Source organism: Notolabrus celidotus, chromosome 8 (assembly GCF_009762535.1).
Source record: "Notolabrus celidotus isolate fNotCel1 chromosome 8, fNotCel1.pri, whole genome shotgun sequence".
NCBI classification, from domain to species: domain Eukaryota; kingdom Metazoa; phylum Chordata; class Actinopteri; order Labriformes; family Labridae; genus Notolabrus; species Notolabrus celidotus.
The window spans coordinates 19,872,158-19,892,525 of record NC_048279.1 but is presented as its reverse complement, the minus strand read 5'-3'; the positions used below and the strand labels follow the sequence as shown (position 1 = coordinate 19,892,525).

Sequence of the window (20,368 nt, the reverse complement as noted above, 5' to 3'; positions counted from 1 at the left end):
TGACTGCAAGTGCAGGCGCCCACACATACAGTACACATCAATACAAAACAACAACACACAAACATGAATGAACTCAGTGACACAGAGCTTTAAAAAACACTCACAAGTGATAAACACCAAACAAGCAAACACTCAAATGCACCGTGAGGACAACAGCGTCTCAACAGTCCAAAAAATGTTGTAGGGAGATTGGTAGATACTTCATCAATAACTAGAGGAGAGGAGAGGAGAGGAGAGGAGAGGAGAGGAGAGGAGAGGAGAGGAGAGGAGAGGAGAGGAGAGGAGAGGAGAGGAGAGGAGAGGAGAGGAGAGGAGAGGAGAGGAGAGGTTGGTGGAGGGTGTTGAGGGAGATGTTTTTTCTTTTTTTATGTTACGGCTGGTTTAGGGACAGAGGGGGGAGCAGACGTCCAACCGTCCCAATTACAGATATCTTAGGTCTGAGTAAACACGGACCATTTAAGCCGAGCCAAAAACACACTCCTTAAAAGCAAGGACCAGTCACCACTCAGCAGGAGTTGTCTGTGTGTGTGTGTGTGTGTGTGTGTGTGTGTGTGTGTGTGTGTGTGTGTGTGTGTGTGTGTGTGTGTGTGTGTGTGTGTGTGTGTGTGTGTGTGTGTGTGTGTGTGTGTGTCAGGTCAGCAAGCTGCTGCTCAAGCAGCCCGCATTTCCTGTGTACGTGTGCACAAGTGTGTGTACTCTATTACCCTGCAGAGAAATAAATGGGCTGGGGGGAGAGAGGGAGAGGGGAGGGCAGAGGAGACGAGGGGAGAGAGTGCCGGAGGGAGACGTTAAATTGATCCCTGTCCAGCAGTTTTGGAGGTATCTGAAGGAAAAAAATGGGTGCATGTGTTTGTGTTGGAGGTGCACATGTGTGGAGTGGGGTGATTTAAGCCCAGCACAGCAGGGGATCTGCCATTTTTCCAAACACACATCGGCACAATGGAGCAGAGCTGGTGTGAGCCTAATGGTTATGGACACAAACAATTAGAATCACAAACTGAGTCGGGCTCAGCCACATGTGTGAGTTACACCTGTAATCCAGCTCTGCAAGACATTTTGACTTTTTATCTTGTGAATTCTAAAAGCTGCAATGTGTGGTTCATTATTGGTAAAAGTTAGTTTGCATGTCACACAGATTTATGACTTTAACATAAAAAATGACTATGAGTTTGGCTGGTTAACCCTCCTGTTGTGTTGCGGGTCAAACTGACCCTTTTTAAAGTCTATTTTAGGCAATATATGCCTTCCAAACCAGCTAGATGCAAATTTGGGCAGCATGTGACAGAAGAGGAGTGGTGTTCATTTATCAACATCACTTCATAAAAAAAAATAATAATAATAAAAAAAAAAACTAAAATTAAATAAAAAAAAATCTGTCAAATTATTGTATTTATATTTAGGTCTTTCCAATGTACATTTAAAAAAGATTTAACATGAATTTTAATGAAAAACGAGTGAGTTATCCTCCTTTAACCATGATCTGTGAGGATTAAAGAACACCAATGAACTTAATCTTGATTTAATTGGTTAGTAATGGAGTTAGTAATTAGATTAAAAAAAGAATTGTATTGGGATTTTTTGGGGTTCTGACACTTTTGGATAATTGAATATGCTCTGTCAAATTGACCCAGGAACATCATTGCTGTTCCAGAGAAACGAACATAACCGGAGGGTTAACTCCCAGTCTAACCCAGGTAACAGAAAACTGAGATTATGCGTTAATGCAACATAAAAACTAATACGTGTTGAGACATCTTTCCCCCTGGTTTTACACAGTCACAGTAATCTTTCTCTGTATGAAGAGCAGAAATGAGAAGTTGACAGAAAGCAGATAATTCTTCTTTAGAGGGCAAACAAGCCCTTAATTCAGATGCACAAATTTACTTCTATCTTTATTCCTTCACTGCAGCAAAGTATACTGTTACATTAATTCTACTGACCAAATATGTAGTCGGTAAATGAAGAACGTCCTTTGTGCTTCATATGTGTGCACATATGGACATCTGTAGTACATGGACACTATATATCAAGGGCTTCAGAGAATGTGTCCTAGGATGTTTGTGTTCATGTATGACAAGAGGAAGAACAAAGGTAGCTCTGCTTCAAGACTGGGTGACATCTGGTCAAACTATTTAAAGATATCAATCACAAACCCACACACACACACTTTCACATAGACACAGAATACACACCGAAGCAAGCTCACTGAGACGAGAATAAAGAGCCAGGTGCAAAAATAGGAACACAAAAAAGGATGAGGCAGACAGTCAGAGAAAATGTGATGTTTAAGATATTTTTAACACTCAGACTCAGCCAGTCAGAATTCACCTGACTCAAATAAATTACACACACACACGCCGCTCGCGTGCACACACACATACACACTAACACACCTACTTCATGACAATCACACCTCATCCCAACACAGACACTTTCTCACATTCAGTCTTCTCCACACAGGCACACACACATCAGCTGTCATACGTCACACTGGGTTCATATGGGGAAACTGTGCAACAGACATAGGACTGTTGGGATAGAAGAGGAGAGAGCACACACCTTCAGTGTAAGAGGCAAACGGCTCGGGCTCCAGAGAAAGGGTAGTGATGTCGGAGCACAGGACCTGGATGGGGCTCAACATCCTGGGGGAGGACTCCAGGGTGGAGAGGGGTGGACAGGATGGGCGCAGCTCTTCAGGCTATAGCCAGGAGCAGCCCTGCAAGAGGAGCAAGGATGGAAGGAAGGGAGGGAGGGAGGGAAGGAGGGAGGGAGCAGGGCAACAGGGAGCAGCAGAGGGGTAGGAAGGAGCAGGGTGGGGTTAAGGGTGGGGGCTGAGTTACTGCATCACCACACTTGGCCATGAGAACTCATCAGAGAAAAAAAAAAGGACTGATATATGATGCATTAATGATAGATCTGTATCTTTTTAACATGATGTATGGATATGTTGGCTTTGGCTGGGAGATTTGCAAGACATGCAGGATGAACAGAAATAGACACAGTCTCAAAATGTCTTGACTGGCTGTTTTTTTAATGAAGTGTAATTATCTCTCACATGTCCCTCTAGGTGACAATGATGAACAATTACTAAAAAGTCATGACAGCTGACTGGCATAGCGCTATGATGACTGCTTATCATGTGTTTCTAAAGCCCAAAGCAGTTCCTTTAAACTGTTGAGTTTGTGTGAGCAACAGGAGTGCAGATTGAAAGTATATGAAATGAGAACACACAAGTAAATATTCATGTCCAAGATTTAAAAAAACAGAACACGTTTTCTATTTTGACTTCCAGCATCGCAGAAACCCTTACGTACATATATTTGCCACAGGCATAATACCAAGGTTCTTGAAGCAAGTGCCCTGGGACATGCTAGCATGAGGGGTTGTAATTCTAATTAAGGTTTTTTGGGGGGTTGTTTTAAATTCCAACACTCAGTGCTTCCTTGTTCAGATAACTGAGAAATCTTTCAACCTCTGAGGTACATTAAAACCATTCAAAATAACAGGGGTTTGTATGCTTATTCATTAAATGCAATCAGTCATAATTTATTTAAAAAATTGTTAAAAATATCAAAATTCTGAATTTTGATGATGGTTTAATAGTTATTTTGTGTTTCTCATCTATCATCGAACCTTATGTGTCTCTCCAGTCATAAGATTTTGTAGAGGGCAGAGGGATTGTGTGTGGGGGGGGGGGTAAGACATGGAGGGAGGGAAGGGAAGCTGAGGTAAAGGGAGGTAGAGCATGACTCCCCTCTAGGAGTTAAAGGGCAGGGGAATCCCTATGGGAAGATTTACAGACACGCTGTTATGTATGCGTATGCGTATGCACACACACACACACACACACACACACACACACACACACACACACACACACACACACACAAAGTTACACACAGATGCACATATCCACACACGCACGCACGCACACACACACACACACACACACACACACACACACACACACACACACACACACACACACACACACATATACAAACCCAGACAAAACCCTTGCAAAAACCCAAATACACACAGACTTGAGCAAGCTAAAAAGACACACGGTGTGTGTTCAGACACAGACATGAATATGAATGCAACACAGGTTAAGAAAAAGGAAGAAAAGTGGAGACACAACAAAACACACCAAGCATTAAATCACATGCAGCACCACGCTCTCTCCATCTTTGCATCTCTTCACACACAGACACACACACAACAGTGCAAAAGCACACACACACACACACAGGCACATTGTGTTAAGCGGCCTTCAGAACACTGTTGGATAATTGTTTGGCATACGTGCCACTTCGGCGCCGGGCAATGCTGTGAGTTGCATTAGGGGAACGATAGGGAAAGGTTTGGAGGGGGAGGAAGTGGGGGATGGAAATGGGGAGGAGGACAGGGGTGGGGGATGATCATGGAGGAAAAAGGTGAAGGGGGGAGTGTAGTGTAGTTGATGTAAAAGAAGAGGCAGGTATGGATCCTTTTGTTTATTTGTGATAGAAAATGATCTGTTTAGTCGCCAGGGGGGGATTTTTGTGTTATTGATTTCAGAGCACAGTCAGTAGTTGTGTCCCTTTTTTTAAAGCGTCTATGTGATGCATAGTTGTTCCACAACAACAGTGTTCCGTGGTGTGTCCACTCTGGTGTGAGCTCATCAGCAATTCATCCTGAATAATGTCTGTGTCTACCCAAGATGTGTGGAATAATTAATACTGCCAGTATTGGTGGGTGGAGACAACCTGTCAATCATATCAGCCAAGCATGAAAAGCAGCATGTTTATCATCATGGACTGTTGCCATGGCAATAATGGATGGTTGGTGATGGATGTCAGGACTGATTTTCTGCCACTATTTCATACAATCCTTTTGTGAAACGGACAAAGACACAATGGAAATACTGTATGTATTAGATAAGACACACACTGAGACAAACACACACACACACACACACACACACACACAGATATTCTCAAACCCTCTCACCAAGACAATGTGTTGAATGCAAACACAGGCGGTTACACAATCAACAGGCATCACTACAGCTCTCCCCTGACTACAGTGTGTGCTTCTGTGTGAAGGAAATGATATAAGCACAGAAACAGAAGGTTTTATTCTCTTCCTGCAGTGATATGAGGATAGAAAATGAACGCACAACATGTGTATGACCACCACATGATAATCTGTTGTCCTGGTCTGAGAGGAGCAGCAAACAATGAACTGATTATAAGAAATGGATTGAGGTCAGACTGATAGGGATGGTGGTGTGCAGGTGAGATTAGGGGTGTTATTCAGATTAGCAGTGAGGGAGGTTATTCAGGGTCATAATCCCTCTTTTTTAGGAAACAAATTGGTTTATACCACTGCTCATGTGTCGGTGATGTAAAAGTTAGGCTTGCACCTGTTATATTTTAAGGAGAACTTAACCGAGAGTGTGTGTTTTTTCGACTCTTAAACAATGTGACAGAGTCCTGGCTTTTTCTTCTGCGCCGTTAAAAGTAAAAAATAAAAATCTATTCTCCTGTTATCTGTTTGTGACATACAGACATAAATAGAAGCATACAAACACACATCCCCACAGGTCAGATCAATTCTTCCCTGCGGTGTCACAAAGTAGCTGTGTTACACAAGGTGAGGAAGTGATTACAAAAGCACAAATTAAAGAAAAGAACAGAGATAAAAGAATCGACAAACAGCATCCGTACACATGGAGACTGTGAGGAGATGGAAACTTGCCTAATTTGAATACATTTAGCAGAGTAGAGTGTTTTTCTCATTAGTTCTTGTTGCTGTCTGTAACTCTGTCTGAACAACACAGAGCTTAGAGAGATTAGGAAGCTTTTCTGGGCTTGTTTTATCTAACAGACACTAAGTATACCCACACTTTGCCACACACTCTCCATAACTCTAAGTCAGAGACACACACATAGGCCAGATTGTAGAAAAATACTTACACAAAATAAAATACAGACACATGCAGCTTCCTCATTCATCTTACCTTCAGTCACATAGTTGTGGTCGGGGAGGAAGCCACGGTGGTTGAGCGTCGGGGTGGCGTCAGTGTCTTCGCCCATCAGCGGGGCTGGGGGGGGCGCCCGTTTCAGTGGGGCAGCGTGGTGGTGGCAGATCGGTGGTGGAGGGGGTGGTGGGGATGCCGGCCAGCACAGCGCCCATACTGGTGCCCGCAAACGCCTCCTCAGCACAGGCGCACAGAGCCAGCCATCCTATCCTTTGAATGAGGATGAGGGGCAGGTAAAGGAGGGAGTGGACTGGTCCCAGAGGAGGGGCTTTTGCAGCTTGGAGTCCACAGAACTGCTTCAGAGAGCCAGATGCAAATCTGCAGGAGGAAGATTATTTAAATAAGTTCAGAACTAATGTGTAAGCTTGATTTTTTTATTTCTACAAGAGCTCTCACACATCACTCTGAGGGAGGAAAAATCCTGCCTGCCTCATGTCCACTCTGCAGCTGCTGAGTCCAGGTGTGGCCAGAGTGATTCTACTCTCTCACAAACACACGCACAACATACACGACCCTGTGCTCCATGACATGGGTAAGGTCCCTACTTATTAATGGATGCTCAAAATAAGAGAGGAGAGAAGATGAAGAGGGGGAGGAGAGTGGGGGGAGGGTAGAGAGGGATGAGCAGAGCCCCTGGTCGGTGTATCTGCAGTGCTGCTGCTTCTGCAGTGAACTCGCACAAGCATGGACACACACGTATAAACAGCAGGACAAACACACACTCACCTACACACTCTGCAGCTTGTAGCTCAGGTACGTCTCGGTGGATCCTCCATGAATAACGTCTCTCTCTCCTCCTCAGCAGGTAACTGTCTACTTGGTTTCTGGGCTCTCTCGGTGCAAAGAGGGAAAATCCTTCTGGCCCTGCGTTCTGCTGCAGTCTGCGATCTGGCGTCTGTATGAAAGGCAGAGTGAGAGGTAGAGAGAGGGGGAGGGAGTGTGAGAGAGGGAGGGAGAGAGAGAGTGTGAGGGAGAGAGACAGGATCTGTACTGCTGCGCTGGTTCGTGTGTGATGCATCAGAGCAGGGCCCGCCCACTCTTTGGTGCAGCCAATCGACACAGAGCTCAGATCTGCCTGACCACCACTGACTGCAGGTGATTAGATACGATGAAGACGCAGAGAGGGATGGAGGAATGGACAGCTGGGGGAAAGTGACTGAGGGTCTTATAAGGTAGTGACTGATGGGGGGAAGAGCAGAGCGACAGAGAGGGGGGGGGGGGGGGGGGGGGGGGGGGGGGGAGGGGGGGGGATGATGACTGTTGTGCTTGGCTTGATGCTCTATACTCTATGAGTAGAGGATTCTGTAGTCAAAAATAAGCAAACACAGATTATAACATATAGCACAATATTTTGTAAGCACAGAAGGTAGAGCTGAGGAGTAAATAAATAACTGTTTATCAAACCCAAATTGAATAACATGATCTTATATAGTCTCATATTCTTCTGTTTATGAAGAAGAAACTGGAAGCACTCAGTCTGCATTGGTAAGAATAAAGACTGAAAAGAGGGGAAATTAATAATTTGGTTATGTGTGAGTATATTTTGATATCACCAAGCCAAGCATAAATGATTCTATGGATACAATTACATTTTAAAACACAAGGGGATATCTTCGATGTCTGCAGTTGCTACCATTATCACCATCACTATCACCTCTCTCCCTTACTATCCTCTATCCCTCTTTCCAGACCCAACTCGGTCGAGGCATGATGGCTGTCTAACATGAGTCTGGTTCTGCCTGAGGTTTCTGTCTGTTAAAAGGAAGTTTTTCCTCGCCACTGTAACTACCTAAATACTGCAATGTGCAATGCTCATGATGGATTAAGGTGGGGTCAGACTGAGTCTTATCCTGTCTTGAAGTTGGGTCTCTGTTCATAATTTGACATAGAGTGGTCTAGACCTCCTATGTTTGTAAAAGCGTCTTGAGATAACGTTTGTTGTGATTTGGTGCTATACAAATAAAGATTGATTGATTGATGATTGATACCATTCATGGGGTTTTTGCTTTCAACCAAAAACCAAAAATTGCTGATCTGGTTGTGATCAGAAATTTATCAGGTGGGGTCTTAGTCGGTCCACCTTGACTTTTTTGTGAGAGGTGCACTGTGATTGATGAAGAATCACTTCCAGGTTTTTTAGCCAATAGGTATTACTTGAGTTTTTAAAATACACAAAGTGAGTGTGACCCTCATGGGGTTGCCCAGGACACGCACTAATTTAGGACAGATCAGTTTTCCTATCAATCATCTTTATCAGTCTTAGTGATGGAAAAGACGTTATGGAATTTAATAATCATTTTTCTGAGAGACATTTGATAATATTGAATAATATCCACCATATATCAATGCACAAGATTGGCTTGTTCACTGACTAACACTCAAAAACTTGAAGAAGTCCACTATAAAAACAATTATCCAAGGACTAAAAAAGGGGCCAAAGTTCACTTTCCAGAGGATGGAATCCATAAAAATGAGGTTGTGATTTTAACAATTTATCAATGGGCAGCATGAAGCTTCTACTTGTTGTGTCCCTAATAGTAGAATTGATATGATATTATTTTTTGTATTTACTTTTTTGCACTTTAATGTCTTATCGAGACACAAAAGTATCTTTTTAATATTATAGCACATTTTATGATCATATTGCCTCGCCTACTTGAAGTGAACAGATATGACCACCGACTGCAAGAGAAATACTTAAATTCACACCCCGCCACACACACACAGGCATACACACACTTGATTCAGCGTGGCAGCAGAGAGTGGGGGGCTGCCAGTGACAGTTGGTGCCATCACTGGTGCTGGCTGTCTGCCACCAGGCTTTAAACCCCCCCACAGCAGGGAACAAGAAGAGCTGTTTATCAGACTTACTCCAAGACTGCCAGCATTGCCCTCCCCCATCCGATTCTTAACAGTGACGGGCAATGCTCCACACATCGCTGCCATATATCTGCCCTTCTAACTGCCCCCCACCAGCCTAACATCCACCACAAAGCTCCCCATAAGCCCACCCACTGTTTCCCATATACAGCCACTGTTCTACCTGTACGTCTTCATCCATTCAACCCAACCATATGCCAACTACATCCCCCTCTGGTTAAAGCTATAAACCCATAAGGTTTGGTGTGTAGCTTGTACCAAAGGTTCCATCAGTGTACAACATAAGATTTGACCCTTTTGTATAACCCAAAGCAGAGAGGAAAGGTGAAAATAACCACAGACATTTTATTGTTTTCAGTATACTTTAAGTCACATTGATACCTGGCGAAACTCAAAATGATCAAATAAAGACAAATATTTTTGTATTTTTTATTTTTTATTTTGAAATGTTATGTCTACATGTACAATTATGTTTCTATGTCTACTGTTAAATGTAATGTTGGAACCTGCAGCTGTACTGATAACAAATTCCACCACTCTGGCTGTGTGGTTATTAAAAAGAATCAATCAATCATATTCAGACTCTTGATATGCATTCTGATATGGTGCTGAATTATCTAACTTTCTTCCTGTTTTGAAATTTCTTTATTTAACCTCAAGTTTACTTGATAAAAATGGAGATTAGAATTATGAAAAGGTTTGTCCATTATCAGAAAAAGGTAAACAAATTACTTCAGTTGTCGATTTAGTATTTCACATTGATATTAGCTCTTTCAGACATCTTATATTTCATTAATTTCTCCGATTGCTATGTGTTTTTAAATTCAAACTTCATGTCTTTGGATTCTGGACTGTTCAGACCTTAGACTGTATGAAATATGGATGTAGTATTCGTGACATCACCTATCTGTATCTGAAGAGCTGTTTTGAGGCCAATCGTTGACTGCTGTCAAGCCAGTGTGGCGTAAAGAGGCGGGCTTTGGGCCTCCACGCCAACAGCCACAGTGTTCCCGCCTGTCAATCAAGTCAGCTCTGCATCTCATTGGAAGACTCGTAATTTTAATATCTTTGAAATTTCCGCGTTAGAAAAAAATTCAACCCCCGTACAGTGTGTGCCGATCAAGAAACGAGCTATCCAGACTACACTTTGTTTTTTGTACCAGGCTGTAAACATGTTTATTTCTGCTGTAAAGATTGGCTTTTTTGAATTGGTGTGTATGTGGTGTCCGGTACTTCCGGAGTCAGCCTCAAGCGAATCCTCGATGAACTGCAGTTTTTAACACTTCCGTATTGGACTCATATTTTTAGACTGGAGGTTGCCGCTTGGTTCAGACAAAGTAAAAGGAGACATTTACTGCTTTTTCAACATGTCCCCCACTTTCTCACACCTACCAACAAAATTGGACATAAATGTTGGATTACTATAAAGAAAACCTCCCTCAATTGTTACTCTAAACTATGTGTATGATTTTAAACCAATGAAATAAACAGGAAAGACAGTTAAGGTTGTAGCAGTTGGGCTACCATGACCTAACATCAAGTTAGTATGCACAATAATAAAATAATACAACCACATGCTACCCAAAACATAGACAAGGTCGAACAAAATGTCTTAAATTAAATGCAGCAAGGTCAAAAGTTCAAAAAATCACTTCAGGTTGAATCACTTTGGTTCTTTCTATTTTAGTGCTGATTGAATTAACAACACCTGTGACTGCATTTAGCTTTTAGCCACATGTGCAACCTGACAGAAAATCCCAACCTTAAACAGCAGCAGCTTGGGATTTATAGACTAGAGAAAATAACTCAGAGGTAACACAAGTTTATCTTAAATCTGCATTAGTAATACGTTGGTGAATGTTGAGCATAATAAACATGGTAACAAAACATGGCAAAAAAAGTTAGCATTGAATGCTAAGGCTAACATGTTGGCAAACTGTTGACTGCAGGTTACAGTACAGGCTGTTTCTTGCAGAATTATAGCGTTGATGATTTACTGACCTTCTAGCCTCATCTTGTCTCTCCCAGCCAGATGTCTTTTCCAGATAGCAGCTCTATTAAGTCTTCATGTAGTGCTGGCTGGTAAACAGTGTACAGCTGATTAAGCCTGTTTGATGAAAACAGCTTCCTGTTGAAAACAGGGTTTATAAGACAAGTGTACACATAACATTTGCAGGGTGAAGAAACAAATCAATATACTGAAACTCAAAACTCCACCAAACAAAGAGGGGAGGATTTCCATGCTTCTTGGGAGATATGATGGTGATGGATATGTCTAAAGCATCTTTCCTCAAAAATTCATTGCATTAATTCACAGATTTATGAAACAAGGGGGAAAAACTGAAACAGAGGTAAATGGAAAAATGATTTAAATGTATTAAAACAAACCTTTTGGAACAGCAGAAATTCTTTTTCTAGGATTATACTTCTCCCCAAAGTCAAGAGGACATCACAAAAAAAAATGAAAGTGATCAACAGCTGGTCAGAATTATGCAAAGTTCTAAATCAATTCAATTTGTTTAATTCAATTTACAAAATACAATCCTTGAGAAAGCCAGATATTACAATGTTTCTTTAGCTACAGGAAATCCAGTTCGACTTGTCCTTGGTAAACTGTCATGTTTGACCCTGGGCCTAAGCAGTCTCAGGTCCCCTGTGGTGACTGTGCCATTCAGCTGTGAAGGCTTGGCCTTGGACTGGTCCTGTTACCTAGGTGACTTTAGGGCATGACCACCCAACATCCACAATGTCCCATGTGTCCTGGGCTAAATGCAATGAGATGCACTGTGTCTGCTCATCGATTTCCTAGAAGAGATAGTTTGGAGAATCTTGATATAGCACTTAACATTTAACCACCAAATCTCCTTTTAAGTCTCAGAGAACAAATCTTTGGTTGAATTAATGATTCAATGCCCTGGTTGATGTTGTCTGATGAAAATTTGAGGATGAAATTGGCAGAATTTGTCATGAAAAGGTTTAAACCAATTTATTTTTAAAAGAGGCGATTTAAAGCTGTTGAATTGGAAACTTGTGTTTTGCTTATAGTTGCAGACATGCCAGATCTTTAGCAGAGCCAGAAGTGTGCATAACATTTCTAAAGACTCACAGAAATAAAAATATGTACGTCTGCATGTGTTTTTTCATTCAGAAGCTTTTTTATATATCATCAACTACAGAGACAGAAACACACTCATGGGTAAAAACCAATGCAAATGTCAAACCATGTCAGGATGAAAATTTAAAAAAGACACTGCGTTATTATCTGTGTTAAAGATAGCACATTATCCAACTAAGGGTTTACTATGAGAATTCCCAAATGTGTTTCATTTTAGAATTGTTTGCCTAAATTCCTTCACATTGAAAAAACTGTTCAAAAATATTAGACCAAAACACTTCGTCAGACCCAAAATCCCTCTCTTGTCTATGAAGCAGATAAATAAACTCCCTGACTGTCAGACTCCAACACGTTTCAGCCGACATGATAACGATCAGCATCATTCATCAGGAGCTCCGATACATCCAATCAGACACAGCGATGCTTATGAGTGTCTGTCTCTCTTGACCTGGTGCTTTTCTCCCGTCCCACCCCCACTCCAACCTGCAGACACAGCCAGGGTTGCTAAGCAACCCAAGGGCAGCCTTTTGGAGCACACACACTCATTTGTGCAGACACACTTACACACTTGGAAAAATTAGTAACTCTAAAAAAAGAAGATAATAAAGTCCCACTCCTCCCCCATCATGCTCTGTGGCCCCCAAACTGTAAAAACAGACAGTCCAAATTCATCCCGCTGTGTCCCACTGACTGCATCTCTCACACATACACACATACAACATGCACACAGAAAGTCCACTACATCCACAAAATCACTTAATATTTAGTTGATTGTGACTGGTTACTGATGGGATTCAAGCCAGCAGCCATGAAATCAGCGTTTCTAACAGACAAAAAGCTTTAGAAGATGAAAGTTAAAAGCTCTGCAGCGTCTCCCCAGTCTAACACTATTAGCACATTAAGTAAGAGCTTAAATACAGTCAGCAGACGATGGATCAACTCAGTGCCGTGAGCGAGAGACAGCACTGTAATCCCCTAAAGGGGGGTTCCACTACAGTAATGGCTACCCGCATGAAACCACGGCCCCTGGGGAGTGGTGGGACTGGGTAGATTATGAGCAGCCTCGGGGCGACGCTAAACCTCTTACAGCACGGACATATAAATGCACACACAGAAAGAAGCTGATAGTTGTACACAAGTAAATACAACCATTAACATGCATGGAAAAACACACTTATAGTACACTTGAAAATAGGAAAGATAAAGAGAGGTGCACGCCTATAAAAAACCTACAATAAACAGAGCTATGATTTAACTGATTCCTCATCTATCTCCAGCTGAGTCCAAGTAATATCTCCTCTTTTTGTAGAACATGTTTTGGGGAAGAGGGGATAATTTTACTCCTGGAGGATTATGGGATGGTGATGGAATGACTATCCAGGCAGAGGGCAGGGAGATGGCAAGAGGTTTTTTTCCCCAGGTAAATTAAAGCAGCAGCCTCAGGGGTTAGAGAAATAAAGTAAAACATGGTGACGTAAAAGGTACAGAGCACATTACAGTCTAATCCCTGCTGGAGAACAGACTAATAGCATTGTTTCCTGGTGATGGACACTGGTTGGGACAATATTTATCTGAAAAGTGTGTTGTTGTTACATGAGCCAACATGTTAAATCACTAGAGAATCAGACTCTGGAGCTTTAACACACTGGCAAAGTAGTTCCATCTGGTGTTACCGTGTGTCAGAGGGAAAAACTTTCCTTAATGAAATGTTTATAGTGTGCCTATTGATAATATAAATACCTACAACATACCTTACATACATCTTTCACATGATTTCAAAGCATCGCAGTCCTTACAGCCTGGTCAACTGTTCATTTGTTTCATCTCTCCCCCTGGAGAAAAGCTGCTTACAACAGAAAGAAGATTACACATAACTAAATATAAAAACAGAAAACTCTGCAAAGCCTGTTTGACCCCTGCCTATGAATACACACACACATACCTATTCTGGGACCCTAGTCTGTACATAGATTTGGGTTTCTATCCGACCCATCACTTTCATCCTCCCATAAATACAGTACTTAGACATTAGACTCACCCAAATGGTCTGTAAAAGCCTGCTTTTCTCAGTGGGGATTCAATCCTCACATTAGCAGTAGTTCAATGACTCACTCACACAGCCCTGATTTAAATCCATAGATATAAAACTCTATAAACAGGACCTGTATCCATCCTTTTCCTCCTCACAGCTCAATTAGAGCCAGTGTAGAGTTGGCCTTCAATTTTGTGTGTTACAATATTTCTATCACTGTGAATGTAAACCCCCACAGGGAGAGTCACACAGGTGACCCTGGGGGAGGGGAGGTCACCAGAAGGAGGGACAGGGTCACAGAGTGTAATCTTTTGGTGAGCAAAACAAGGACTCAGCAGCCAGGGGAATACACTGGCACAGCTTGGCCAAGCCTCCATCAGCAGTTCAAACTGTGAGAGTGGATGTAACGAGTGTCTCATCAGCCTCCACACAATTACATTTTCAAGGCTTCTTTTGTCTGTGTCCCTGTTTGAATGTGATCAAGCACGAAAGTCTAGAATAAAACTTGAACCTTGTTGCTTTGACAGACACTTGATTTGACAAAAAGTGGCAAGGGCACAGGATTTTTTTGACACAACAAACCAAGGACTCATGTTTGATTTTTTTGCCTCCTAAGCACATGCTAACAGACCAGATTAGACATGATGACACAAATGCAAACATCAGTAAAAAAAATATATATTCTGAAAATATAGAGCACATTGTAAAACATGCTGAGAGCAACATTTCTATCATAAAACTATTTGTAGTGCAAGCATTTCTATAAATCTGTGTTAAGATGACACCGCCCCCTTGAGTCTGGTAAAGAGTAGTACAGCAACATAGGATGCATCAGCTATGCATTCATGAGTCAGTCCAATGGGAAGATTCTTTTTGTACAAGTATTTAATTTAAATTTCACTTTGAAAAGACAGGATGGTAAATTAAAAAGCACAGTTCTTCTGTAACAACCAAATACTTGTTTCATGAACACTTTCCAATTTTACAACACAAAATACAAGTTTGAGTCGATGGGCAGCACATCGTGAAAGAACAGTTATCCTACCTTTGCATGCCATGTCTAAATGTACACGTCTTTACTGGCTTTGTAAATTTGTAGTTGTTAAACTTCAGTGACTTCCACTGAAATAAAATAAAATCATGAACACATGTCCATACTTGAGAAATGTATCAAATTTACACCAATAGTGCATGGATATTTCCCTTTTTCCGAGGATCAAACAGTGATTCACGTGGATGTTAAGTAAAAAGCTCTATTTCTAGGGTCAGACTGAACTGCATTAAAAAAAAAAAATTAAGACACCTGAATTAAATAAACTTGACCATATATCTCAGTACAAACATACAATAAACTTTAAAAGTGGAAGTTATATTGTTGCATTGAATCAACTTACAATAGAATAAAATAAAATACAGGGACACTGTTTTCTTCATTTAGTTTGAAATGTTCTGTAATACATTTTTGAGAGACACAAAACACAATCCTGAATCAACCTCTGAGGGTGGATTTTGTAAACTAAACAAAAGCAGACCCATCATTTTTCAGTCCTTCAGATGGGATTTGGACCCATGTCTGCCTCCTGCTGATCATCTATGTAGTAGGGATCACCTTGGTGGACTCTGTGGTTGTGCACCCTCAGGTTCCCCCTGTGGGCAAACCTTTTTCCACATTCTGTGCAGGCAAAGGGCCTCTTCCCCATGTGCACGTCCCGTTGGTGGGCTCTCAAGTTCCCGCTGCGGGCAAAGCGTTTACCGCACTGCGCACAGCCAAACGGCCTCTCTCCCGTGTGCGTGCGAGTGTGCACAGTAAGCTCGGAGGGAGTGAGGAAGCTCTTCTCACAAAACTGACAGGGATGCAGTCTGACTCCTGTGTGCCGTAAGAGATGTCTGCGCTGGTGGGACGGGTAGGTGAAACACTTGGTGCAGTACGGACAGGTGTAGGGTCGCCCGTTCCCCCCTCCAGGAGCTGCAGGGTGGCTCAGGGTGTTTGTGTGCCGCAGGGTAAGCTGCTGTGCATTGGACTGTGGTCGGAGAGGGTCTCTATTTGCAAAAGTTGTTACCCTCCGGGTGTGACTAACAGGACCTCTTCCCGCCCTGTCATCTCTGGGTCTCCATGGTGATTCGACAGAGGGCGTTTGTGACTGAACTTGCCGAGCCCCTCTTAGCCCCACACCCTGGCCCTGTACTGAGGTCTGATTGGAGTTCTGGTTCTCAGGCTCCTGGTCCAGAAAAGGGAAAGTGCTTTCATCATCCTCATTGCTGGTCTCGTCAGAGCAAAAACCGGGTCTGTAGCCATGTGTGTCTATGCTGGTGCTGCTGTTAGTTGGACCAGAGCAGCCTGTGCTGTCCGCCTGCACATTCTCCAGACCGGTCACCCCACTTCGGGAGGCATCAAGGCCTGGTAACCACTCCCCCTGTTGAGCAAGGTTTGGGTCAGTCCTGGGTGAGCATCGTCCGCTCTGAGAAATAGAGAGAAAGGGGGAGGAAACTTGGTCCTGAAGGGGTCTGTGGTCCACACTCCGACTGCCCTGCTCCCAATGAGACACTGCAGAGAGATAACAGGGAACAGATGCACTTTCATCTCAACAACAAAAATAAAATACCCCTGCAATAAGAAAAAAATGAAGGTCATCTTGCCTTTGCTTTTAAGAGATAAAATGGTGAATTAAAAGAGAAGTGTGCAGGGCCCACTTACATTTGGCCTTGGCTTGTGAGGCAGACAGGGCTTCTATTTGCCTCTGGTCTACAGCAGAAAGGCCTCCCTCTGCCTGCACTGTGACAGACCCCAGGGTTGGCCTTGATCCAGCACGCTGAAGAGAAGTAGCGTTAAACAAATGTCTCAGGTGTAGAAATGGCATATGTCATAATTAACTCATTGTAGACTAATTACTTTTGCTAAGTTTTGAACACAGAGAGAGATAGGACAGGGTCTGACCTCATGTTTAACTAAAGCTCCATCCTGGCCCGTAACCTCTTCTTTTAGCCCACTGAGGTTCTGACTGAGTCCTTCGACTGGGTCTGAGTGAGACAATGGATCCTTTTCAACATTCAGGCCTGTGACAAAAAAAGTATGGGTGGTCAGTGGAGATCAAAGATGGTCTTAATTGATAGGAAACACTGAAGAAAGGTTCAATCTGGTGCAACATGAAGATACAGAATAATGCATGTCCACTTTTATAACAGTATTTCTCAATTGCTAAAACATTAAACCCTATTGTCTGAAATTCCTTAGTGTCCTGAACCCATGTATTGAATCAGTCACTCTTTTGGCAAAACCATAAGCACTTTTCACTGGTTAGACACCACTTGCAAACACATTCTCACTCACTAAAACACATGTTGCACGGTGATGCAATTATGTTGAATAAAAGGTAAGCACAGGTAGCAAAAGTTAAACACATTTGAAGCACAGGTGTCACAACCACTCAAAACTGATCACACTTGTGGCTAATGATGTGAGGAAACCAATGTAAGCCTGCATCTCCTCTTTATTTCTCTACTTCCTTATTTTTTATTATTTATTTTGGTGCCTTGGTCCACAGTATCCTGTAACCTTTTGAGTCTTCTGCCTCCCTATTCCTCCTTACACCACAGATCAACAATAGACAGAAAAGGGTTACAACACCCTGAGCTGTCCCATCAGGCTCAAGAATCACCTTAGCCTTAGCCAGGGTTTTTTCCCCCGTTGGCCTGTGATGTGGCTGAAGTCATGTGGCCTGACCTAGCACGTAGACCTGATGCTGTGGCTGAATGATTGTAGATACTGTAACAGTTCAGCTCAGATTTTTTGGATTACACTGTAATGTGCTTCTCATTTATATTTGTTGTCACTTTATCTTTACTGTATACAGGTGCTAAATTCAAAGAGGATTTTTGTGTTGTTGCAAAATTCATTAAACTTACTGTGAACAATAAACATTATTTCTATAGCTTCATGCCCTGAGCATTGTGTTTTCAGTGTTTTGATGTAGTGTGTAATGACTGCTCAGTATTGTTTTTAATTTTGATTGACTTGGGGTATGATCCGACAACATTCAGGGTTCCCACACGCCCTGGAAAAACTGGAAAACCTGGAAAACAGTTGACCAGTTTTCCAGTACTGGAGAACACCTGGAAAATGGGAGAAAAAGTAAAATGTCCTGGAAAATCACAGATTGTCCTGGAAAATTATTCCAACATGACTGTGTGCGACCTGACAAGGTTAAAAAAACACATCCCCATTCAACATTTGTGGCCATTTCTGTCATTCAGATCTATTTTGGTCAATTTATGCACTGATCCTCTGATTATTATTATTATTAATTTATTTATTTCACTAAGGCAGCTTCCAGAGTCCATTGCTGGCTCTTTCGTTTTTTACTTAGCTAATTTTATATTTTTTGAGAAAAGATAAGCTGAGATGAGAGTTGCCCATCATTGCTTGGTTGCAACAATGATAAAAGCACATTGAGTTGCCCTCGTGTATGAAATGCGCTATACAAATAAAGCTGCCTTGCCTTGCCTTGCCTTGCACTAATAAAGTGAAGTGCTGTAGATCTGCGGTTGCATTATTCTATTATCAATTTGCCATAATTTTTAAGCACGTAAGAGATGATCTCATGGATAGCCATAGACTGCACGTCTTTCAATGTAGACTTCCACTGAGAGGAACATATTAGACTATTTAGGAACTAAATTAGGAACTCAATTTAGACTGTCATACCAGCTTGATCTTCACTGAAAATGTCCTTGAAATGTCCTGGAAAATGATCTCTGGAAAAGAGTGGGAACCCTGAACATTGTGTGGTTTTGCAGGAAGAGTCAGAGGCTTGGTGAATGTAGTTTGAAATGTGGGTTTTGTGCTTATAGTGTTGAGAAAAGTGTGATGGATGTCAAGACGTGTTTTAGCAACTGAGAAATACAGTAACTTTAACATGAACAAGTGAGCTGTAAGCATATGACCTGATGCTGCCAGACTCTGCTGTCTCAAGCAGCTCTCCTTGTCCACCGAGGACAACTCTCCTTCCTCGCTCCCACCACCCTTCGTCTTAGGCCTGCTCCTCTCCACCTTCTCCACCAGCTTGCCTCGGAGGATGGAGATCTCTTCTGTTTTCCGAGCGAGCTCCGCCTGCTGTTCACACAGGCTGCTCTCAAAAACCTTGGCGATCTCACACACAGCGGCTGCCAGCAGCGAGTCCATGACGGTGGCCAGCTGTGCGTGGAAAGCGCTCCTCACAGACTCCATTGTCTTCAGTGTCGGTGTTTTAATGTTGTAGATTGATTGAAAGCGTTGTTTTCTTCTGTTGTTGTCTTGCAGAGGCAGCTGAGGGATGCAGCCACTGCTACAGTGTCCTCTGCTGTGGCAGCTATGAAGTGCCATGAGATGCTGCCATGCTACGCAACGACTTCACATCTATCCCAGCGAATAACAGCTCATGCATCTCATTGTGTTTTCAGCTCAAACATCTGCAGCTTTTCACGATCTTAACTCATCCAATGCTTTATCTTTCAAGCTCGCGCGTTATGCATGTATGACAAGCAATGCGGTTAATGCGAACAGCCTGACGTGTAGTGAAACACACCAACATTAAACGCCCTACTATCAATAACAAGAGAGGATGTAAGCTGATGAAGCAGTCGGTGCTCTGATTAACGACAGCATTTCTTCCAGTGTGTGCTAACGTGTAAACAAGAGAACAAATGCAACATAGCAACTAGCTTTTAGCCTGCCAGGATACATGGGTAAATGCAAAATGAATCACTAAAGATGGAGGTCGATAAAGTCACCCGACAGCCAGTGGATAAATGTGGGACAGTTACTCTCTCGCTCAGGTTAAATCCTTATAACACTTGAATTACATTCAAAGACGCGGCGCCCAGTCGTACTGCTAGGAGGAAGTTGGCATCAGAGATGTGAAGAATCGTCCAAAGTCTCGCGATAACAAGACTGAAGGATTGAGTGACTGCAATTCATACTGAAAAATAAAATAGGGTAGGACTACAAGGACATGTCTACAGACCTGGTGGCTGCAGATTTAGGACTATTTATCTTGGGCCGAAATGTAAAGACCCTTGTTGACAATAAAGGAGTGGCCAGGAGTGGCCATGCCCCCCATCAAATTCTGTTTTGCCACCCCTAAACCATAGACTGTATAAAAAAAACCTAAACCAGGGGCGTCAAACTAATTTCAGTTCAGGGGCCACATACAGCCCAAGGTGATCTGAAGTGAGCTGGACTAGTGAAATCATAACATAATAACCTATAAATAATGACAACTCTAAATATTCCCCTTTGTTTTAATGGAAAAAGTACAAGTACATTCTGTGAATGTTCACA

The 20,368-nt window shown here is 42.4% G+C and overlaps 2 protein-coding genes across 5 annotated transcripts in view; both read right to left on the bottom strand.

Annotated features, from left to right (window-relative positions):
• The window catches only part of LOC117816857 (serine/threonine-protein phosphatase 2A 55 kDa regulatory subunit B gamma isoform), a 32,656-nt gene extending 21,279 nt beyond the window's left edge, over window positions 1-11,377 (bottom strand). The window contains exons 1-5 of one of the 4 annotated variants that reach the window (XM_034689238.1): window positions 11,294-11,377; window positions 10,907-11,033; window positions 6,752-6,920; window positions 6,005-6,343; window positions 2,560-2,716 (exon numbers count right to left, since the gene is read on the bottom strand). In XM_034689238.1, coding sequence (XP_034545129.1) covers window positions 2,560-2,641 — 82 coding nt within the window. In that variant the 5' untranslated portion in view covers window positions 2,642-2,716; window positions 6,005-6,343; window positions 6,752-6,920; window positions 10,907-11,033; window positions 11,294-11,377. Of the gene's footprint in view, window positions 1-2,559; window positions 2,717-6,004; window positions 6,344-6,751; window positions 6,921-10,906; window positions 11,034-11,293 lie in introns of those variants that run through there. The other 3 variants (XM_034689239.1, XM_034689240.1, XM_034689241.1) reach the window with 3 other exon arrangements.
• A 3,542-nt stretch (window positions 11,378-14,919) lies between these two features.
• On the bottom strand, window positions 14,920-20,132 carry LOC117817865 (zinc finger protein 408-like). Its single transcript, XM_034690670.1, has 4 exons — window positions 18,994-20,132; window positions 16,988-17,106; window positions 16,748-16,862; window positions 14,920-16,597 (listed from the first exon to the last, which is right to left on the bottom strand). The coding sequence occupies exons 1-4, from the start codon at window positions 19,409-19,411 to the stop codon at window positions 15,603-15,605; spliced, it is 1,647 nt and encodes a 548-aa protein (XP_034546561.1). The 5' UTR covers window positions 19,412-20,132; the 3' UTR covers window positions 14,920-15,602.
• Between the last annotated feature and the right edge of the window lie 236 nt (window positions 20,133-20,368).

Excerpts from the sequence above, each read along its gene's own strand:
- LOC117817865 (XM_034690670.1), bottom strand. The coding sequence starts at position 19,411 with ATGGCACTTCATAGCTGCCACAGCAGAGGACACTGTAGCAGTGGCTGC. Across the intron at positions 17,107-18,993 it reads GCAGAGTCTGGCAGCATCAG|GCCTGAATGTTGAAAAGGAT; the intron begins GTCATATGCTTA and ends TTTTTGTCACAG. Across the intron at positions 16,863-16,987 it reads GAGCTTTAGTTAAACATGAG|CGTGCTGGATCAAGGCCAAC; the intron begins GTCAGACCCTGT and ends ACTTCTCTTCAG.